At 43.0% G+C, this 19,049-nt stretch overlaps 1 protein-coding gene across 1 annotated transcript in view; it reads left to right on the top strand.

Moving 5' to 3' along the window:
- The window catches only part of capn7 (calpain 7), a 114,396-nt gene that overhangs the window by 49,343 nt on the left and 46,004 nt on the right, over window positions 1–19,049 (top strand). The window contains exons 8-12 of the mRNA XM_028817888.2: window positions 10,057–10,142; window positions 13,777–13,870; window positions 15,513–15,659; window positions 17,475–17,581; window positions 17,759–17,879. Coding sequence (XP_028673721.1) covers window positions 10,057–10,142; window positions 13,777–13,870; window positions 15,513–15,659; window positions 17,475–17,581; window positions 17,759–17,879 — 555 coding nt within the window. The remainder of the gene's footprint in view (window positions 1–10,056; window positions 10,143–13,776; window positions 13,871–15,512; window positions 15,660–17,474; window positions 17,582–17,758; window positions 17,880–19,049) is intronic.

Raw genomic sequence — 19,049 nt, 5'->3', positions numbered from 1 at the left:
GTATTTACATATTCTCCATTGTAATAGAAGTTGGTCATTTTTCACCTTCTTATAATTGTCTCTAGATTGCTACATCCTTAAAAAAGCGGGAGAGTGAGAGATCAGATTACACACACATTGTCGTGGAGGTGAACGCAGCACATCTGTAGACTAGTTACAGCAGGTCTGGATTGGTTTTGGCGGGTAGTATTGTTTTAATTACTACTGCAGGGCCGCTAGCATACGAGCCCCCAATTTGCACATGAACTTGATGTTAGCACGTTGTTTGAACTGCGACATTGCGGCGATTGACTATGGACACGTCTAACTGAAACAGTAATTAAAACAACACTACACTCCAAAACCAATTATAGACGGGGTCTACAGCACACATGCTGGCCCGTGCCGAGTTAATTCACAGAGCTGGGGCAGCATCAATGAGCTTCGTATTGCTGCAATGAACACTTTTTCTCAACAGTTCCCCTTTTATGCTGAAGATATTTATCCCATCATGCCTGGCTAGTTTAGCAAAATGACTGAGGCTGAGGTTCAATCACAATCGAGTTTCATCCTGGGTTTTACAGTTGTATAAAGCAATGGCTGGCAGCAGAATTAATGTTAGTGTGGCATTCCCAGACGGGCAAAGGCAAATGCTAGTAAAGAAGTGACGTAATCATCCCTCAAGAATGTAACATCTAGTTGTACCACCCAAAACTCACTGTGTGATATCTTTAAGCTTCAGACTGTAGCTTTTGCGTTCACTAGGGTTTAATTCTGTCAATTTCCGTCTGTTTTCATACACATTTGTTTTGATGGGAAAACCGTCCTGTAATGAACTTGGCGTGGATTGAGGCTCACATCAGTTTGGCCACAATGTCATCCTTGAATCCTGCTTGAATGTTGTGGGAATGTTTACAGGCCTCCTGGCTAAATTAGAGAAAGCATTGATGCCAAGAATCGGGGAAAGGAAATGAGTTTCTGAGGTAACTCCTAACAAAAATAATATAACTAAATAAAACAGACCTAAGACGAAACTCAAAGGCTTTGTTTCATGTTGGCTCGGCACTCGTTCTCTTATTTAGCGGAGGGAAGTCTAACGGTCTGTGTAGCAGATGGCAATCCATGGGGCCTGCCATTCTGTCAAAGTAATGGGACACCCTTTTTCTATTAAATACAAAAGAAAAAAAAAACCAAATTGGAATATTAGTTATACATTTTTCAAGATTTTATTTTGTAATTCTGGGATCTTTAAAAGCTATTTTCAAATTCAAGCTTTATTGTCGAGTGAATATGGGATGAAATTCTTACCTGCGTGATTCCCACAGTAGTGACAGTGATACAGCGCCAGTAACATACGAAAAAGACAGCGAGCACAACATCACACCTTCAATGCAACGTACAGCGCCGTACGAAAATATTCAGTTTTTGTCCTGCTTTGTCACGTTTTAATCTGGAAGTAAAATGGATTTTCCTTTGGATTCCATGTGTGGCGGGCGGCCGGGTCCCATGCCCGGCCGGGATGCCCCTTCTACATATGTTGCGGGGTAGCAACCATAGGCTACTCGGTACCTCTCCCGGGATGCTTGGTGGCAGCCTCCTTTGCTGGTGATGGTGCCTCAGTTTTCCCACAGGTCTCCATGGGAGATGGAGTTCTCCACAGCCCTGTTGGGATCTGGGGTGGCCACCAGGGGGTGCTGCATGGGTCCCTGAGCCGGCCTGGACAACTCTACAGCCCTGGGTGGGCTATAAAAAGGGCCAGCAACCACCACTCAGGAGCCAGAATCAGGAGGAAGAGGACAAGGCTGCCAGGGAGGAGTGGTGGTTCGAGAAGGGAGTGTTTGTGTGCTTCTGAGACTGTGTTGTGGCTGGGGGGTTCACAGGGAAGACGTGCCCTCCAGCTGAAGAAAAGTAAAGTCTTTGTGTTTTAACACGTGCCTCTGTCTGAGTCTGTGCCGGGTCGGGCGCTATACAGCGTCCTAATTCACACGCTGAACATAACATGAACATAAATTGTTGCAGTGGAATGGAAATCAAATACCTTGTATATGTAACAATTCGGCCCGCCACGCTGACATGGGACGATTGTTACCGCTAATCTGTCCTACTTTGCGACAGATGATAAAAAGGATAGGCCAGTACAGTGGTTCTCAAACCCCTAGGGGGGCGCGAAGTAGCAAAAAGGGGGGTGGGAAGATGTGAAAAAAAAGAAAACAAGAATCGAAAATATGAAAAATCCATCTATTGAAACCAAAACAAATGAACTTAAACTACATTCTGATACTAGAAAAATAAATATAGAGTTAGATAAATGTCGATAAAAGTTAAGTAGGTATAATAAAATATGCATCTATGATATCTCATTAATTAAAAAAGAACAAATTGGTATTAGTGGACTCCTTTCAAAAAAACATTAGGGGGGCACGATTAAAACTGTTATGAAAACTCGGGTGGCAAATACTTAAAGGTTGAGAGACGCGGGGCCAGTATCACACCCTGTAGAGCCCCCCGTATACACCTTATTTTAAAATGTTCAGTCAAACCTGATGACTGCGCATTTACAGTCTGAGACAAAAAAAGACTAGCGGTCAATCTCCATAAATGCATGAGGACTATCCATCCATCCATTATCCAACCTGCTGAATCCGAACACAGGGTCACGGTGGTCTGCTGGAGCCAATCCCAGCCAACACAGGGCACAAGGCAGGAACCAATCCCGGGCAGGGTGCCAACCCACCGCAGCATGAGGACTATATTACATTAAATTAAAGGCAGGAGGAAAAAAAACATAACAATGCCTTTCATCTGCCTGCCCCATAACCCCCAAAATAACCCTTATAAGTGCCGATACACAAAATATATCACTATACAGTATGAATATCACTGTCCCAGTCCCCCTTCCAGAGCTCACATGTAAGTCCACAGTTCCAGCCCCCGTGGGCAGCAGGTGAAATGAAGAGTACTAACAGATGTGGACTCCTAGCAGCAAACAAATCTTCACAATAAAAGCCATACAGTCAGTCTGCGCCATGATACAGAAGAGTAAGGTCTTCGTGAAGCTCACCCGAGTCCATGGGAAATAACGGAACGCCCAGTTCACCAGTCAAAAAAGAATTACTGGCTTCTACCTAACCGTCAGGACTTTGTCTCTTGGCCCAGGCAGATGCTGATCTGCTTTGTTCGATTTTCCCCGTCTTCTTCTTAGCTGTCCTCTCTCCCTTTAAACAGTGCGCTTTATGCAGATTGCTCCCCGAAACAAAAAAAGGAAACCAGAAGTCCCACCTTTGGGGCACTGCTGTCAATCTCTAAGTACAATCCCCCCAAAACTCGATTGACAGCAGGAAAACATACTGTACATAATGTCGCAGATAAGTTTTCCCATGGATAAGTCAGGTTTGATTTTACCGTATAATTTCCGGTATTTTATTATGTCAGTCATATAAGTTGAATGCGGAAAACTCACACTATTGGTCCAAGAGATTACGATATGCTAACGCCCACCTGAGAGAGTCACCACGGAGCACACGGCCTTTTCTTCCATGAGTGGGTGCAGCAATGCTCTGTTTCAGCGTGTGCCCCTTACCCCTCTCTCTGTCTCTCTCTATTGTGCCTACATGACCAGACAGTGATACCCAAACTATTCCAAAGTAACATTTACACTGTTTGGTGTTTCTTGTATCTCACACCCTCATACACCTTTATCATAAGAGCATCCCTTATCTACGATGGAGTGTTCGATCAGAAGACAATATGAAGCTGGTTTTAAATTAAAAGTCATTGACGTGGCGAAAGAAATTGGTAACTGCGCTGCTGCAATAAAACTCAACGTGTCTGAGAAACTGGTGTGAGATTGGAGGAGGCAAGAAGATGTAAAAAAAAAAATTAAAGGTCGCATTTTTGAACGGGCGTATAAGTCGGGGTCTGATTTTATGATCGATTCAAGACCCGATGTATACGCGAGTATATACGGTATTACTTTTATTTATGTGGCAAAAAAAAAAAAAAAGAATTAAAAACTGAAAGTTGTGCGTGTGTATGTATTGCTCTGAAGCCTCTCCAACCAATTCACTTCAGAAATCACATGATTGGTTAATTAGGGTCTACCTGTGTACAATCAAAGAGTCACGTGATTTGTCACATGATGTCTGAAAGGCCCCAGACTCTGCAACACCACTAAACAAGCACTATGAAGACCAAGGAACACACCAAACAGGTCAGAGAAAGAGTCATGGACATCAGGAGTGGGTAATCAAAACATATCCTAAACGTTGAATATCCCCCGGAGCACCGTTAAATCCATTATAAGAAGATGGAAAGAATATGGCGCCACTACAAACCTGACAAGAGAAGGTCATCCACCAAAGCTCACAGACCAGGCAAACGAGGGCATTAATCAGAGATGCAACAAGGAGAACACTGATGGAGTTGCAAAGATCCACAACGGAGATGGGAGTATCTGTCCTTAGGACCACTTTAAGGTGTACACTCTACAGAGTAGGACTTAATGGAAAAGTAGCCACAAAAAAGCCATTGGTTAAAGAAAAAAATTAGAAAACATGTCTGGAGTTCAGCCAACATCATGTGGCAAACTCCCCAAACTCATGGAAGGAGATTCTCTGGTCAGATGAGACTAAAATTGAACTTTTTGGCCATCACGGGAAACGCCGTGTGTGACACAATCCCAACACTTCCTATCACCTCGAGGACCCCATTGCCATAGTGAAGCATGGTGGTGACAACATCATGCTGTAGGGACAGGAGAACTGGTCAGGATTGAAGAAAAGATGGATGGCACTAAATACAGGGCAGTTCTCAAAGAAAACCAAAGATTTGAGACTGGGATGAAGGTTCACTTTCCAGCAGGATGATGAATGACCTGAAATACGAGGTGAGACACAAAAATAACCGGACTGGGCTTGGGGCTTTCCTGGAAAACCGTCTGGAAGTTGGCTGGACATGAATCGTAGAACTATATCCCCTCCTACACGCCCCCTCAAACCACTGACCGGCTTGGTGTATGCTGTGAAGAGCCCAGTCAGTATTTGGACAACAATCACTACACGAGTTGCCGCGATAATGTCGGGTGAAAAAAGCGAACAGCGAATCAACATCAAATTTCTCGCAAATTTTCTCTTTTTCCGTATAGCAGTTTTTAACTGACAAAAACATTCCTGTCCTCCCTCGATCATCCTTCCTATTCATCCGATTTAGCTTCCTGTGATTTTTACTTGCTCCTGAAAATCAAAAGTCATATGAAGAGAAGACATTTTTCTTCAATAGATAAAGTGAAGACAGAAATGGCAAGCCTGTTTAAGAGCCTCAAGCAAGAAGACTTCCAGCGCTGTTTCAGTCAATGGAAGATCCATCTGGAATGGCGTAGAGATCGGGAGGGAGAGTATAGAGAAGGTGACAATGTTTAGAATGCTGGAATCTACTATATATATAATATGGGCAGCACGGTGGCGCAGTGGTAGTGCTGCTGCCTCGCAGTTAGGAGACCCAGGTTTGCTTCCTGGGTCCTCCCTGCGTGGAGTTTGCACGTTCTCCCCGTGTCTGCGTGGGTTTCCTCCCACAGTCCAAAGACATGCAGGTTAGATGGATTGGCGATTCTAAATTGGCCCTAGTGTGTGCTTGGTGTGTGGGTGTGTTTGTGTGTGTCCTGCGGTGGGTTGGCACCCTGCCCGGGATTGGTTCCTGCCTTGTGCCCTGTGTTGGCTGGGATTACAATACAATACAATACAGTTTATTTTTGTATAGCCCAAAATCACACAGGAAGTGCCGCAATGGGCTTTAACAGGCCCTGCCTCTTGACAGCCCCCCAACTATGACTCTCTAAGAAGACAAGGAAAAACTCCCAAAAAAAACCCTTGTAGGGAAAAATGGAAGAAACCTCAAGAAAGGGAGTTCAAAGAGAGACCCCTTTCCAAGTAGGCTGGGCGTGCAGTGGGTGTCAAAAGAAGGGGGTCAATACAATACAATGCAGTACACAGAACAGAACAATTCCTCAATATAGTAAGAAATAAAAAATATAAATTTTAGAAGTACAGAGTAGAATTTAACAGTAGATGATATATCCCATAATAAGATTTGTATTTGTATAGAGTCCTGGAGACCTCATCCTTCAAGCTGCCTCCCCCATTTGGCCATTCCACAGCTGAGTCAGCGCTGGGCCAGCCAATCCGATGAAAGGACCCCTCTTTCCCACGATTCCTGCGATCCTCCATCAGAGATGACTTTTCCTTAGGCAGGCAAAACAACTTGGCAGGTGGGCCATGGCACCAAGTGCCACATTTGAGTACCGAGAAGAAAAACTTTGACTCCGGCAGACCCCCGTGAACCTGTGTTCGGATTCAGCGGGTTGGAAAATGGATGGATGGATGGAGATATATATATATATATATATATATATATATATATATATATATATATATATATATTCACGGCATTCGAAGTCTGTGTCACAATCTGATTGTATGGGTGGTTACCTACCAGGTAACGCTTGTGGTTGGCCAGCAATCTGCTAACATCCGCCACGGTGCCCTCAGTTTGTAAGGAGCAGATCATAGAATGGTTGAAATAGTTTTACTGTCAAATAAATGCAAAGAGTACGCGACACGTGTTTCGCCCTCATTCTGGGCTCATCAGGCGTACACACTCCACTGCACTCCTTCTCGGGAATTGAATGTAATTACCCCGATCTACATGCTGTCAAATAAACGAACCACACGCCGTGGCGCAATGTTAGGGGCATCGCCTCTGGCGCTGACGTCCGAGGTTCGATTCCCGAGAGGGAGTGCAGTGGAGTGTGTACACCTGATGAGCCCAAAATGAGGGCGAAACACATGTCGCGTACTCTTTGCATTTATTTGACAGTAAAACTATTTAACTATTTCAACCATATATATATATATATATATATATATATATATATATATATATATATATATATATATATATATATATATATATATAGCCTAAAAGTGCAACGGTGACGTTTTTATGTCACGTTTTTTGTCACACTTTAAATCGGGCTTATTTTAAAACCTACATATATATGTTTGGTATCATTCTTTTCAAAATTTATCGAACTTTAATGTGATGTTGTTAGATTTTAAGATTCTTACTCCATTTTTAAATTATAAACTAAAATATATCAAGAACTCACGTCCTGCAAAACGAGACTTAACCACGCCTGGGGCCGGAAATAAAAGACATAGAGTAGGACAGCTGCTGTACAGGCTGCACGAGATGCAGATCACACGGCAGCAGCAGCAGCAAACCAGTAGCTGATTGAGCAAAGAGGAGGTAAAAAAAAAACTGTTTCCCATTGTGTATCACCGTTTAAGAGGGGGTTTCGGAGGAGCGACCGCGTCTCCTTGGGGTTCGTTCAGCCCCCCTCTTTACAATGTGAGTTGCAGAGACACGAAGTGGCTGGTGCGTAGTGCAGGCCTGGGGGTGGGTTGGCGAGTGAAGCGAGCAGGGGGAACCCCCTAGTTCATCAGTAATTTTTTTTTTTTTTTTTTTAAACCAATCTGGCTATTTTTGTGTCTCACCTCGTATACTGCTAAAGTGACACTGGAGGAGTTTAAGGGGAAACATTAAAATATCTTGGAATGGCCGAGTCAAAGCCCAGACCTCAGTCCAGTGGAGAGTCTGCAGCACGACTTGAGGATCGCTGGACACCAACACAGCCCATCGAACTTGAAGGATTGAGGAATGGGCGAAAATCCCAGTGGTGAGATGTATAGCGAATAAAGACCCTCGACAAGAGACTTGCAGCTGCAATTGCACAATAAGGGGGCTGTACAAAGTGTCGACATTGGGGGGAGGTGAATACCTGTGCACACTCTGGGATTTTTTTTTATCTACTTGTAACGGTCGTCTGGAATATGTGTGTGTCACTGTGAGTTTTTACCTTTTCCCATTATTGTTATTAGTGGAATGCCTTAACACTAGAATTACCAGAGCCTACGAAAAAACTCGTAGATCCGTCCCACCTTAAATCGCTTCACACCTCTCCATCAGCGTCTTTTGTCCTGTAAATGTGTTGATAAGCAGCAAGCAGCCTACTATCACATCCCCCACCGCCGCACAGTTTTCTCAGCTCAAGTCTGTTTACCTGTGTGTCAGTTGCTTGGAGTTGTATAGAGTGAGAAGTCAAGCAAAATGACACCTTTTATAAATACTATAGGCTTCACACATTATAAACTTCATGTCTATAAAGTCCAAATATCAAAACACATTCACAAAATGTACAAATATAACAGAACAAATGCACTCAGTCAGTCTGTAACAGCCGGTGTAAATGTGTGATACTTGTAAAGGTAAGCTTTGTTTTGTTTTTTTGTTTTTTTTTATTCAGTTTCATTCTCTGTTGCGTTCTCGATTTAGATCACATAAAGACGCGCTATAGTTCAAATGTTATTTATTTGGATCACATTAAGACGCGCTATAGCTCGCATGTTATTTATTTCGCCAACGCTACAACTTCCAGATCTAAACACTAGCGTGGTGTATGTGCCCAAAAAAAGTCTAACTGCATTCTCGTACCATTGCTCACGTACTAAAGTGTCAGCAGGTATTTTTCGTGACATTACACGTGTAATTCGTGAGCATGCCTTTGACGATCAAACAGAGGAAGCTCTGCAGTTCACTTGTGACTTTATGCTGTAGATCTGGCTCTTACATACAAATGACGGAGCATGTGCCCAAAACATTAACATTTATATGTTACTTACATAAAAGCCAGAGCTAATGTTATTTACCTATTTACCTTGAGTTATTTACTTACATTACGACGATTCTACATCGGATCAAGAATTCACTTTTGCCATCGCTGTACTTTGTATATGAACGTGGGAAGCTCTGCACTCAAGACTTTACGCTGTAGGAAGTAAGTAAATAAATAAAGGTAAATAGGTAAATCGAATGTTATTTACCTTGAGTTATTTACTTACATGACGACGGTTCTACATCAGATCTGGCTGATCTGGCGCGGGGAGTTGGGAACGTGAACGTGGCTGAGACAATAACAGAATAGAAAAAACAAAGCTAACCTTTACAAGTATCATAAATTAAACCAGCTGTTACAGACTGGAATCAAATGTATGTTTTTATTCTAAAATAGTAAGAATATGAGCAGCTCAGTTTATTTTTGAATAAAAGCACATTTGTTCTGTTATATTTGTACCTTTTATGAAAGTGTTTCTTTGATATTTGGAATTCAGGCTTCACACATTATACACTTCATGTCTACATTTTGTCAATTATTACTAAAACATGAAAAACGTTTCTGTTTTAACAATGTGTTTACATAGATCATTGTAGACACAGAACACACATGAAATGCATGTGTTCCAAATAACGATATAGTATTTATAAAAGGTGTCATTTTGCTTGACTTCTCACTCTATACAACTCCAAGCTACTGACACACAGGTAAACAGACTTGAGCTGAAAAAACTGCGCCGGTGGGGGATGTGATAGCAGACTGCTTGATGTTTGCTGCTTATCGACACATTTACAGGACAGAAAACGGTGATGGAGAAGTGTGAAGTGATTTAAGGTGGGACAGATCTACGAGTTTTTTCGTAGGCTCTGGTGGGAAGCACTGCAGCAAGATATTATGTATATAGGGATTTTTGTTACAGTAAGTGTGTGTATCGTCTGTAGCAGTGTTGGTCACTCGCGCCCAGGATTATTTATTTTCTTTTTCCTTTGCTGCCACTCTAGGAGGGCAGCGCATATTATAATCATGCCGGTTCTAAGAGCAGTACATCCTCCCCCAAAAAATCCTTTTAATTTTAGACCTTGCATCTTTAAATAAGGGTTCAGACCATTTCTTTTGCCTTTTTCATTATACTTCATTATACTTTCATTATACTTCATATACTTCAGTGTCTATAACTGTATAGATATGATATATGAAGTACATATTGTGACATTATTTAGTATTCAAATGTAGAGTTTCCGTTTCACAGCTTTGCCTCCTCTAGTTGCTTTCCCATTCCTAAAGAAATCTAAAGTAGAAAAGTTCAGAAGCTTTGAACCTGCAGCTTAAGTTCCATTTGTGTTTTTCAGACGGTGGTCTCGGATTGCTCTTTTGTGGCGTCTTTGGCTATAAGTGCAGCCTATGAGCGGCGATACAACAAGAAGCTGATTACGAGGTAACTCACACCAGAAATTTCTTTCATATCCACCTTGGAAGTGTTCTGTCAACTATTTGAGTTTTCTAGCCTTACTGAAGTTTGTGAGATTAGGTGAGAATCAAGTGTTTGTTGTATGAGAAGAGTTATAGCAGACATGGTGTCAGGCAGAGAAAGAATGTTTGAATGAGTCCAGAATGTCACTGAAAGACACTGGAGCTGCCGGTCTGGTCAGTTTCATTTTTGATGAAAGTAAATTAAAGACGTTTTCACAGCTAGTTCATTGTTTCAAACTCCAGAGCCTCTAATCCAGTTGGTTTAGGTACAGTGGATGTGAACACAACAATCTCACTTTGGTGCAGAGCTGAGTCCTGTGAGAAGCTCTGGTCGCACTGCAGTACCAAGCAGGCCCCGGATCGGCTCACACGAGGGACGACAGGAAATGCTGCACATTATGGAGGAATAACGTGTGTGAGCTGTGGTTGTCACGCTGCGACATCAATCTCAACATAAAAATAAAGACGGACAGACATACAGGTTTGTGTAAAACAGCTGAGCTCACATAAGTAGCAGCCAATCAGAGCAAGCCTAGCATCTGACACACCAACAGAGCCTCACAATAAAATCGGGTAGCTGCAGATTTACTGGTGAAATGGAGAGAAAAAAAAATACCCGGTGTGACCGACAGTCCAACCCACGAGAGTCATGTGCAGGTGGGTGTCCTCTAAATATGATCGCTCTTCAGACACGATGTGGACACTTTGATGCGAAATGTTACTACTAAATGTTAATCAAGCATTCCAAAGTGATCGTTACAGATCTAGACTGCTGCTTAGCCATGGTGCAGGGATGGTGTGGTAATCACAGTTGTCACCTATGTGTTTATTAGATCTTTATTAGAACAATCTGGACGAGCAGAGGTCATTCAGCCCAACAAAGCTCGCCAGCACTCTCCACTTATTTCTACCAAAAACATCTTGTCGAGTTTTGAAAGTCCCTAAAGTCCTACTGTCTACTACACTAATTTGCTTGAATATTCCGATTGATTTTGCGCTATGTATCATAGTTTGCTTGCGGTACTGATTTATTTTCACGAATCCGAGAGAGACGCAGCAGGCTGAGGGGAGGGGGAAGCATGACATCAGGAGTGGGGAGTCAGTGTACCTCTGTGTTTTGGAGTGTACCCTACATCCTCTTAGCTAGTGATACCTTTTTGTTTATTGATTTTTAAAGTTTGTCGCTTATTCCAAGTGTCTTAACGTTTTTTGTGTAAAGAAAAACTTCCTGATATATGTGTGAAATGTACCCTTCACAAGTTTCCAACTGTGTCCCCCTGGTGTTCTTGATGACCTCATTTTAATGTCAGTCTCAATCCACTGGACTAATTCCCTTCATCATTTTAAACACTTCAGTCAGGTCTCCTCTTCATCTCCTGTAAAGGTTCAGCTCTTTGAATCTTTCCTCATCACTCATCCCCTGTAACCCTGAATCAGCCTGGTCGCTCTTCTCTGGACCTTCTCTAGTGCTGCTATGTCTTTATGGAGACCAAAACTGCCCGCAGGACTCCAGATGAGGCCTCACCAGTGTGTTATAAAGACTTGAGCAGAACTTCCTGTGACTTGTACTCCACACATCAAGGCGCTATATAACCTGACATTCTGTTAGCCTTCTTAATGGCTTCTGAACACCGTCTGGAAGTTGATAGCTTAGAGTCCACTACGACTCCTAAATCCTTCTCATAAGGTGGACTCTTGATTTTCCGACCGCCCATTGTGTATTCAAACCTCACATTTTTACTTCAATATGTGTAAGATGTATGCTCAGTAAGATGGCAGTAGACAAACTGGTCTCGTGCTAACATGAAATTACTGGTTCAGCTACTCTGATTCTGAATCTAACATGAAGTGTTTTAATATGGCACCATTATATCTTCAGCCATCATCTTCTCGGCCATACTGACATTCACTCTTAGAGTATTACCCAATTGAAAGTTTAAGTGAATTATTCATATTTGTTAGCTTAAACTCCCAACTTGGGAAGTAGTCGATGCATAATTCAGTAAAACCTACAGCACGTCAAGACACATTCAGAGATCAGCCACTGAAAACACCTTTGGGGGCCTTAAAGTGTTTCTCACCACTGCTTCTGTCGCACGTAGGCCTTCTCATCTTCATGATCTTTCATTCTTTGCTTTGGTGAATTGATTGAGGTGGCTGGTCGGCTCCTTTCAAGTTTTGGATTCCTACCACGCATGTGCAGAATACGGGCAGCATGTTAGGTTTTTTTTTCTTTATATATACAGTATGTACTGCTGTCCTCTGCAGCGATATTAATGGGGGTCTTAGCATAAAGCCGATTCTACTGGTTTCCGGCTGATTCCCTGCAGTATGCGGGGGCTGAAGTGCCACTTGGAACTTAGCTCTTTCATGGCTGATGTCGACTTTTGTCAAAAGGAGGAGCTGACGATGGTAATCAACTGTAAACTGCGACAAAACCAACTGTTACATTGGACTCTCGTTGCTAGGTGGAAAGTTAGATTCATTGGTTTGACTGAGATTCCCTGCGCTCACGTGAGTAGCAAGGCGCAGAAAATGGCACTGGCGAGAGATCAAAGCGAATGCGAAAAGCTACGATGTCTTGCCTATTATCTCTGAACTGGACTATGACTTGTCGGATTCAGATTTTGATACAAGTGATCAAAAACGAATGTAAGGTTCCAGCTTCAGCTGATCGGTCCCCAAATAGTCATGGGCACTGACAATGTTCACCACGGAGGACTGACACTTAACAATGACAAGAGGTAGAATCCAGATTGTAATGCACTGCAACCGTGACCACCGCCGCTGCTGTCCCAGCCATGTGAAGACCTGCCGCTCATTCTTGGCAAACTGGCAGCTACAGCATGCAGCAACAGAAGTTTTATGTTGATTTCTGTATGAAAGCATTATTTTTTGGAAAAAATATTCAGCCCTCAAAGAGTTAATCTATGAAGATTCAGAAGTAAGACCGGCTCAGGCCATCAGCAGCCACAGGTGACTTCTAATTGTTTTGAACCTCCATACTTATTTTCGCTGTCTGTGGTTACCCCCCCCCCCCCCCAAAAAAATCATCTCAAAAATATATAAAAAAAAACTTAAATGCGGTGCCATGATGCTGCTCTGTCTCTGTATGCTTTGTGAAGTTAATCTTTCTTTAGATCATCGTAGGAAGCAAACCAGAGGGGCCATCAGAGTACTGGGGTGACCACCTTGGTACTGCGTGTTAATGCAATGCAGTTCCAGATATTCCAAAAACCAGGAATGAAATGGAAGGACCATTGGTCTGACAAACGTTAATCTTCTTTGCATTGATAGCACCAAATCGGACCTCAAAGGGTCCAGTGTCCGTAGTGAGTTGTCGGACTTGCCGGAAGGGACATGGCTTTGGGTGACACAGCAGAAGTGACGTTTCTCCATTGTAGGGGAAACAAGGTAGCAGAAGTTAAGAACCCTCATCATTCCCCATGTGCCAGCAAGGCGCTCCGAGGGTTTTGTGTGTGTGTGTGGCGTTGAGTATTTGTGTACAACTGATTGTGTATTCTACACACAAGATGTATTTATTTTTTTTGGGTATGTCATAAAACATCAGTAATCTCTCTTGCATTTTACCTCTGCAGCGTTATCTACCCACAAAATAAAAAGGGAGAACCAGAGTATAATCCTTGTGGCAAGTATATGGTAAAGCTTCATATCAATGGAGTTCCCAGGAAGGTATGTGAGTTTGATTCAAATTGTATGTGAAAGAGTAAAAGAAAGTTCATATAGACCATTATTTCCAAATTTGTTTTTTTTAAGTAACTTAATAATAGAAGGAAGTGTTTTCTTTATTGTCCATTTGGTTTTGATCTAACAGTCAAGCAGTCTGCTGACAGAAATGCCTTTGCATCCACGATAGAGCGTAATGTACTCTAAAATAGCAGCAGTAGCTCCATTTACCCCTTCACTATTCAATAGTGCGCATCCTACATGATGAAGACACTGCTGCATAAATCAAATTGACAGTTTTGGGCCATTTTCATATTCCGGTCTACAGTGGCGCTTTGCCTCTAACTGTGCCACTCTGTTGTTCAGAGCTGTTTTTAGCATTATGTAGAGTTGCATTTTTATAGAGTATTCTGTTAAATGGGCATCACGGTGGCACAGTGGGTTGTGCTTCCACCTCACAGATGCAATGTCTTAAGATCCGAATGCCACATCAGATTGCTGTCTGTGTTGAGTTTGCTCATTCTCCACTGACTGTGTCCGGTTTTCCTTCATGTACTTTGGTTTTCCGTCCACATCCTATAAGACGTGCTGGTTAGGTTAGTTGACGACTTGTTAAGATGGTGATTGGAGTGTTCTGAGACTGGCTGGGCACTACCCTTGTGCAGGGTTCAGTTAGTGCTGGCCAGAGAGACACTAGGCCTGCCACAACCCCAGATTGATTTAAGTGAGCTTAAGGATGTGAGTGTGATCTTCAAATGTGTTTTATTCTCCCACTTACTGTACAATAGAACAACCAAAAGCGTATTTTTTTACAGTTGTGAATTTGATGCTGTATAGCGCCCGACCTGGCACAGACTCGCACAGAGGCACGTGTAAAATCCAACAAAGACTTTATTTTTCTTCAACTGGAGGGCACGTCTTCCCCGTGAACCCTCCAGTCACAACACAGTCCCAAAGCACTTTAAACAAATCACCACAACACTCCCGTTTGGCACCACCACTCCTCCTTGGCAACCTCATCCTCTTCCTCCCGATTCTGGCTCCTGATTGGTGGTTGCCGGCCCTTTTTATAGCCCACCTGGAAGTGCTCCAGGTGCTTGATCACCTGTTTCTAATTACACTTCCAGGTGGGACTGTAGAGTTGTCCAGGCTGGCTCAGGGACCCATGCAGCACCCCCTGGTGGCCACCTCAGATCCCAATTGGGCTGTGGGAGAACTCCATCTCCCATGGAGCCCTGCAGGAAACTGAGGCACCATCGTCAGCCAGGGAGGCTGCCCCCAAGTGTCCCGGAGGAGGTACTGGTTGCTCCCCTGGAACATATGTAGAAGGGACGTCCCAGCCGGGTCTGCCACACAGTCCTTCCCTCTTCTGTTATTAGGGTTTTTTGGATAACTTCCACTAAAACCCATATTTTTGCATTACCACATATTTCATAAATGTATATCATTATCTTTTATTTCCTTGTGCCTTATTGTAAGTGATCATTGAAGATTCACACAAGTTATACGTTATCTGTAATTCATAAAAACAGTAATAATCAGGCATGAATAGAGTATACGCTGCCATAGTTCAAGCTGTTTAAGCTTTTTTGATTACCTTCGAAGTTTGCTTTTGTGTCTCACTGGCCTGTGTCGCCGTCTCCTGCAGGTGATCATTGATGACTTTCTGCCAGTGGACCGCGAAGGAGAGCTGCTTTGTTCGTACTCCAGTAACAAGAATGAACTGTGGGTCTCTCTAATCGAGAAGGCGTACATGAAGGTCATGGGTGGTTATGACTTCCCAGGTTCAAACTCAGTGAGTTGTTTTAAATCAAACATTTTCATGTTAAAAAATGACTTTTATAGTAACAAGATTTATGTAACACGTTTTTTTGTCCATAAATAGTGAAAAAAAGTTGATCTAATATTAAAGAAAAAAGGTGTCGATGCATTGTGCTTCTTCTTCACTTCCAGTTTAAATAACAGTCTAAAATCTAAAAAGTAAATGCAAAACGGAATAATCGGAGAATTCCATTCTGAGGATTGATTGCATTAAATCTCTCGTAGCTGCTGATCGTCTGGTAACCTCTGCTGTTATCTCTCTCTCCCTATCTATATAAAATCCGTCTGTCTGTCCGCTTGACACGAGAGAACTACTTCACGGATTTAGATCTTTTTTTTTTTTCTAGAATTTGCTTGAACATTCTGGTTGACTTTGCGACTTCTCTCATTGCGCTATATATAGTACTGATTTATTTGTGCAGATCTGAGAGAGACGCCGAGGGGAGGGGGGCGTGGCTCTCCTCACGCACGCTTCAGTCGAGGGGCGTGTACCTTACCGCCGCTTAGAGAGCGAAATAAAGAATTACTTCACGGATTTAGATCTTTTTTTTTTTTTCTCTAGAATTTGCTTGAACATTCTGGTTGATTTTGCAACTTCTCTCATCATGTTAATAATTAATCACAGTTCGCTTGCAGGAGCGATATACTCACGCTAATCTGAGACAGAGGCTGCGGACTGAGGGGAGGGGGAAGTGTGACTGACGTCAGGAGTGGGGAGCCAGTCAGGACTCTGTTCACTGACACACTAGCCTCCATTTTGTCGCCGCGTGTTGGAGCGCACCTTGCCTCTGCTTAGCTAGCGATACCTGTTTGCTTATTGATTTTTATAGTTTGTCCTGTTTCACTACTTTGCGGGTGGAGCCGCAGGGGATGGCTAGTACTGTATATATAAAATCCAATGTCTGTCTGTCCACTTTTCACGAGAGAACTACTTAACGGGTTTTTTTTTTCTATAATTTGCTTAAACATTCCGGTTGATTTTGCGACTTCTCTCATCGTGCTAAATATCACAGTTCGCTTGCGGCACCGATTTATAAGCGCAAATCCGAGAGAGAGGCTGCGGGCCAAGGGGAAGGGGAGGCATAAAATCAATCAGTTGGTGCTCAAATTATTTGACACGCTGTCTCAGACGTACACTTCAATAAACACAATGATTCAGTTCCGTATCCTATAGAATTTTTAAATTCCATTAATCCTCCTGGCTTGCCGGAAAGTCGGAGCACCGATTATCCTTTTGAGACTCCTGAGCCCACCCAAACTTTGCAATGGTACCCGTCTCCAGGTCTGTTAGCTTCAGAACAACATCACAGAGGCGATGATCATCACAGGATGTGACATTGGTGAGAGGGTTTGAATCTCTCGTATTCCTCTAATCGTGACGGAGATGCCCTTTCAATTCAAGAGATTGCAGTTCCCAGTGAAGCTTTGCTTTGCAATGTCAATTAATGAGGCCCAGGGATGGACACTCAAGTTGGCAGGGCTTGATCTTAGCTCACCGGGCTTCTTGCATGGTCGGCTTTATGTCGCTTTCTCCCAGGTTAGTTCTCCATGAAACCTCTATGTCCTCACCCCGGTAGCAAAACCAAAAATATTGTATATCAAGAGGCCCTCGGATAGGAAAGCTATGAATATAAATTGTTTTCAATACAAATGACATTTTTAAAATTTTTTTTTTATTGATTTTTAAAGTTTGTCCCGTTTCACAGCTACACGGGTGGAGCCACGGGGGGCAGATAGTATTTAAACATACCAGCATATAAAATGCAGACTTTTCCTCGTTTTCTTTCAGAATATCGATCTCCATGCCCTCACTGGTTGGATTCCTGAACGAATTGCAATGCATTCAGACAATCAGGCCTTTAGCAAGGACAACACGTTCAGAATGCTCTACCAAAGGTACGAAAGTGCTCTTCGTTTTGAGTCCACCGCACGTTCCTAGTATTGTGGAGCTCAAGCTTCAGTTCTCAATGAATTGAGTGGAATTTCACAACCCACCTGTATAATCCTGTTGTGCCACTCGTTATCCAAAAAGATGAAATCCAACAATGACGTGTGACGGTTCTTAATTGACAGGTTTCATAAGGGACACGTCCTCATCACTACAGCTACAGGGGTGATGACTGAAGAAGAAGGCGAGCGATGGGGCCTGGTGCCGACTCATGCTTATGCTGTCTTGGACATCAGAGAATATAAGGTAGTAGAAGTCAGCTTCTGATTTGCTTTCCCCTAAATTCAAGTTCAAGTAGGCTTTATTGTCACTTCAACCATATACAGTTAGTACACAGTGAAACGAAACAACGTTCCTCCAGGACCAAGGTGCTACATGCAACATAAATTACAACATAAATTAACAGAAAAACTAAACTAGCTAACTAAGAAATGTGCAAACAAAAGCAACAAAGTGACAGTGTGACAAAAACACAAACGTAACATAATAATAAGGTGTTGTGGTGATGAGTTGAGGTAGTGGAGAAACAGTAAACATTCCTTAGTGTAGCAGCAAAAATTAGGAAGTAAAGAAGTTAGTGCAAAAAGTTGTCCAGTAATGGATATTGTGCAAAAAAAGCATTGACAGGTTGGTGTATACGATAGTTTGGTAGTGTAGGTCAGTGTGTTTGCGCTTGTGTTGTTTAGTCAGTCCAATCTCAATGTTTTGAGGTAGTTGAGTTAAGCTAAGTGATAATGTTTGTGTGTGTGTGTGTGTGCATGCGTGTGTGTGTGTTTATCAGTCCAGTCCCTTTTTGTTGAGGAGACGGATGGCTTGTGGAAAAAAGCTGTTGCACAGTCTGGATGTGTGTGCCCGAATGCTTCGGTACCTTTTTCCAGATGGCAGGAGGGTAAAGTGTGTGTGAGAGGGATGTGTCCGATCAGCCACAATGCTGGTGGCTTTGCGGATGCAGCGTGTGGTGTAGATGTCTTCAATAGAGGGGAGAGAGACCCCGATGATCTTCTCTGCTGTCCTCACTATCCGCTGTAGGGTCTTACGGTCCGATATGGCACAATTCCCAAACCAGACAGTGATGCAGCCGCTCAGGATGCTCTCGATAGTTCCTCTATAGAAGGTGGTCAGGATCGGTGGTGGGAGCTGGGCCTTTCTCAGTCTTCTCAGAAAGAAGAGACGCTGTTGGGCTTTCTTGTGTAGGGAGCTGGTGTTGAGGGACCAGCTGAGGTCCTTCTCCAGGTGGACGCCCAGGAATTTGGTGCTGTCGACGATCTCCACAGAGGAGCCGTTGATGCTCAGCGGAGAATGGTCGCCTCGTGTCCTCCTAAAGTCAACAATCATCTCCTTTGTCTTGTCAACATTCAGAGAGAGGTTGTTGTCTTTACACCAGTCCGTTAGCCCCTGCACTTCCTCTCTGTACGC

The sequence above is a fragment of the Erpetoichthys calabaricus genome, chromosome 13, assembly GCF_900747795.2.
Source record: "Erpetoichthys calabaricus chromosome 13, fErpCal1.3, whole genome shotgun sequence".
Lineage (NCBI taxonomy): Eukaryota > Metazoa > Chordata > Cladistia > Polypteriformes > Polypteridae > Erpetoichthys > Erpetoichthys calabaricus.
Note: the sequence above shows the minus strand (reverse complement) of the source record. Positions and strands in the feature narration are given on the sequence as shown.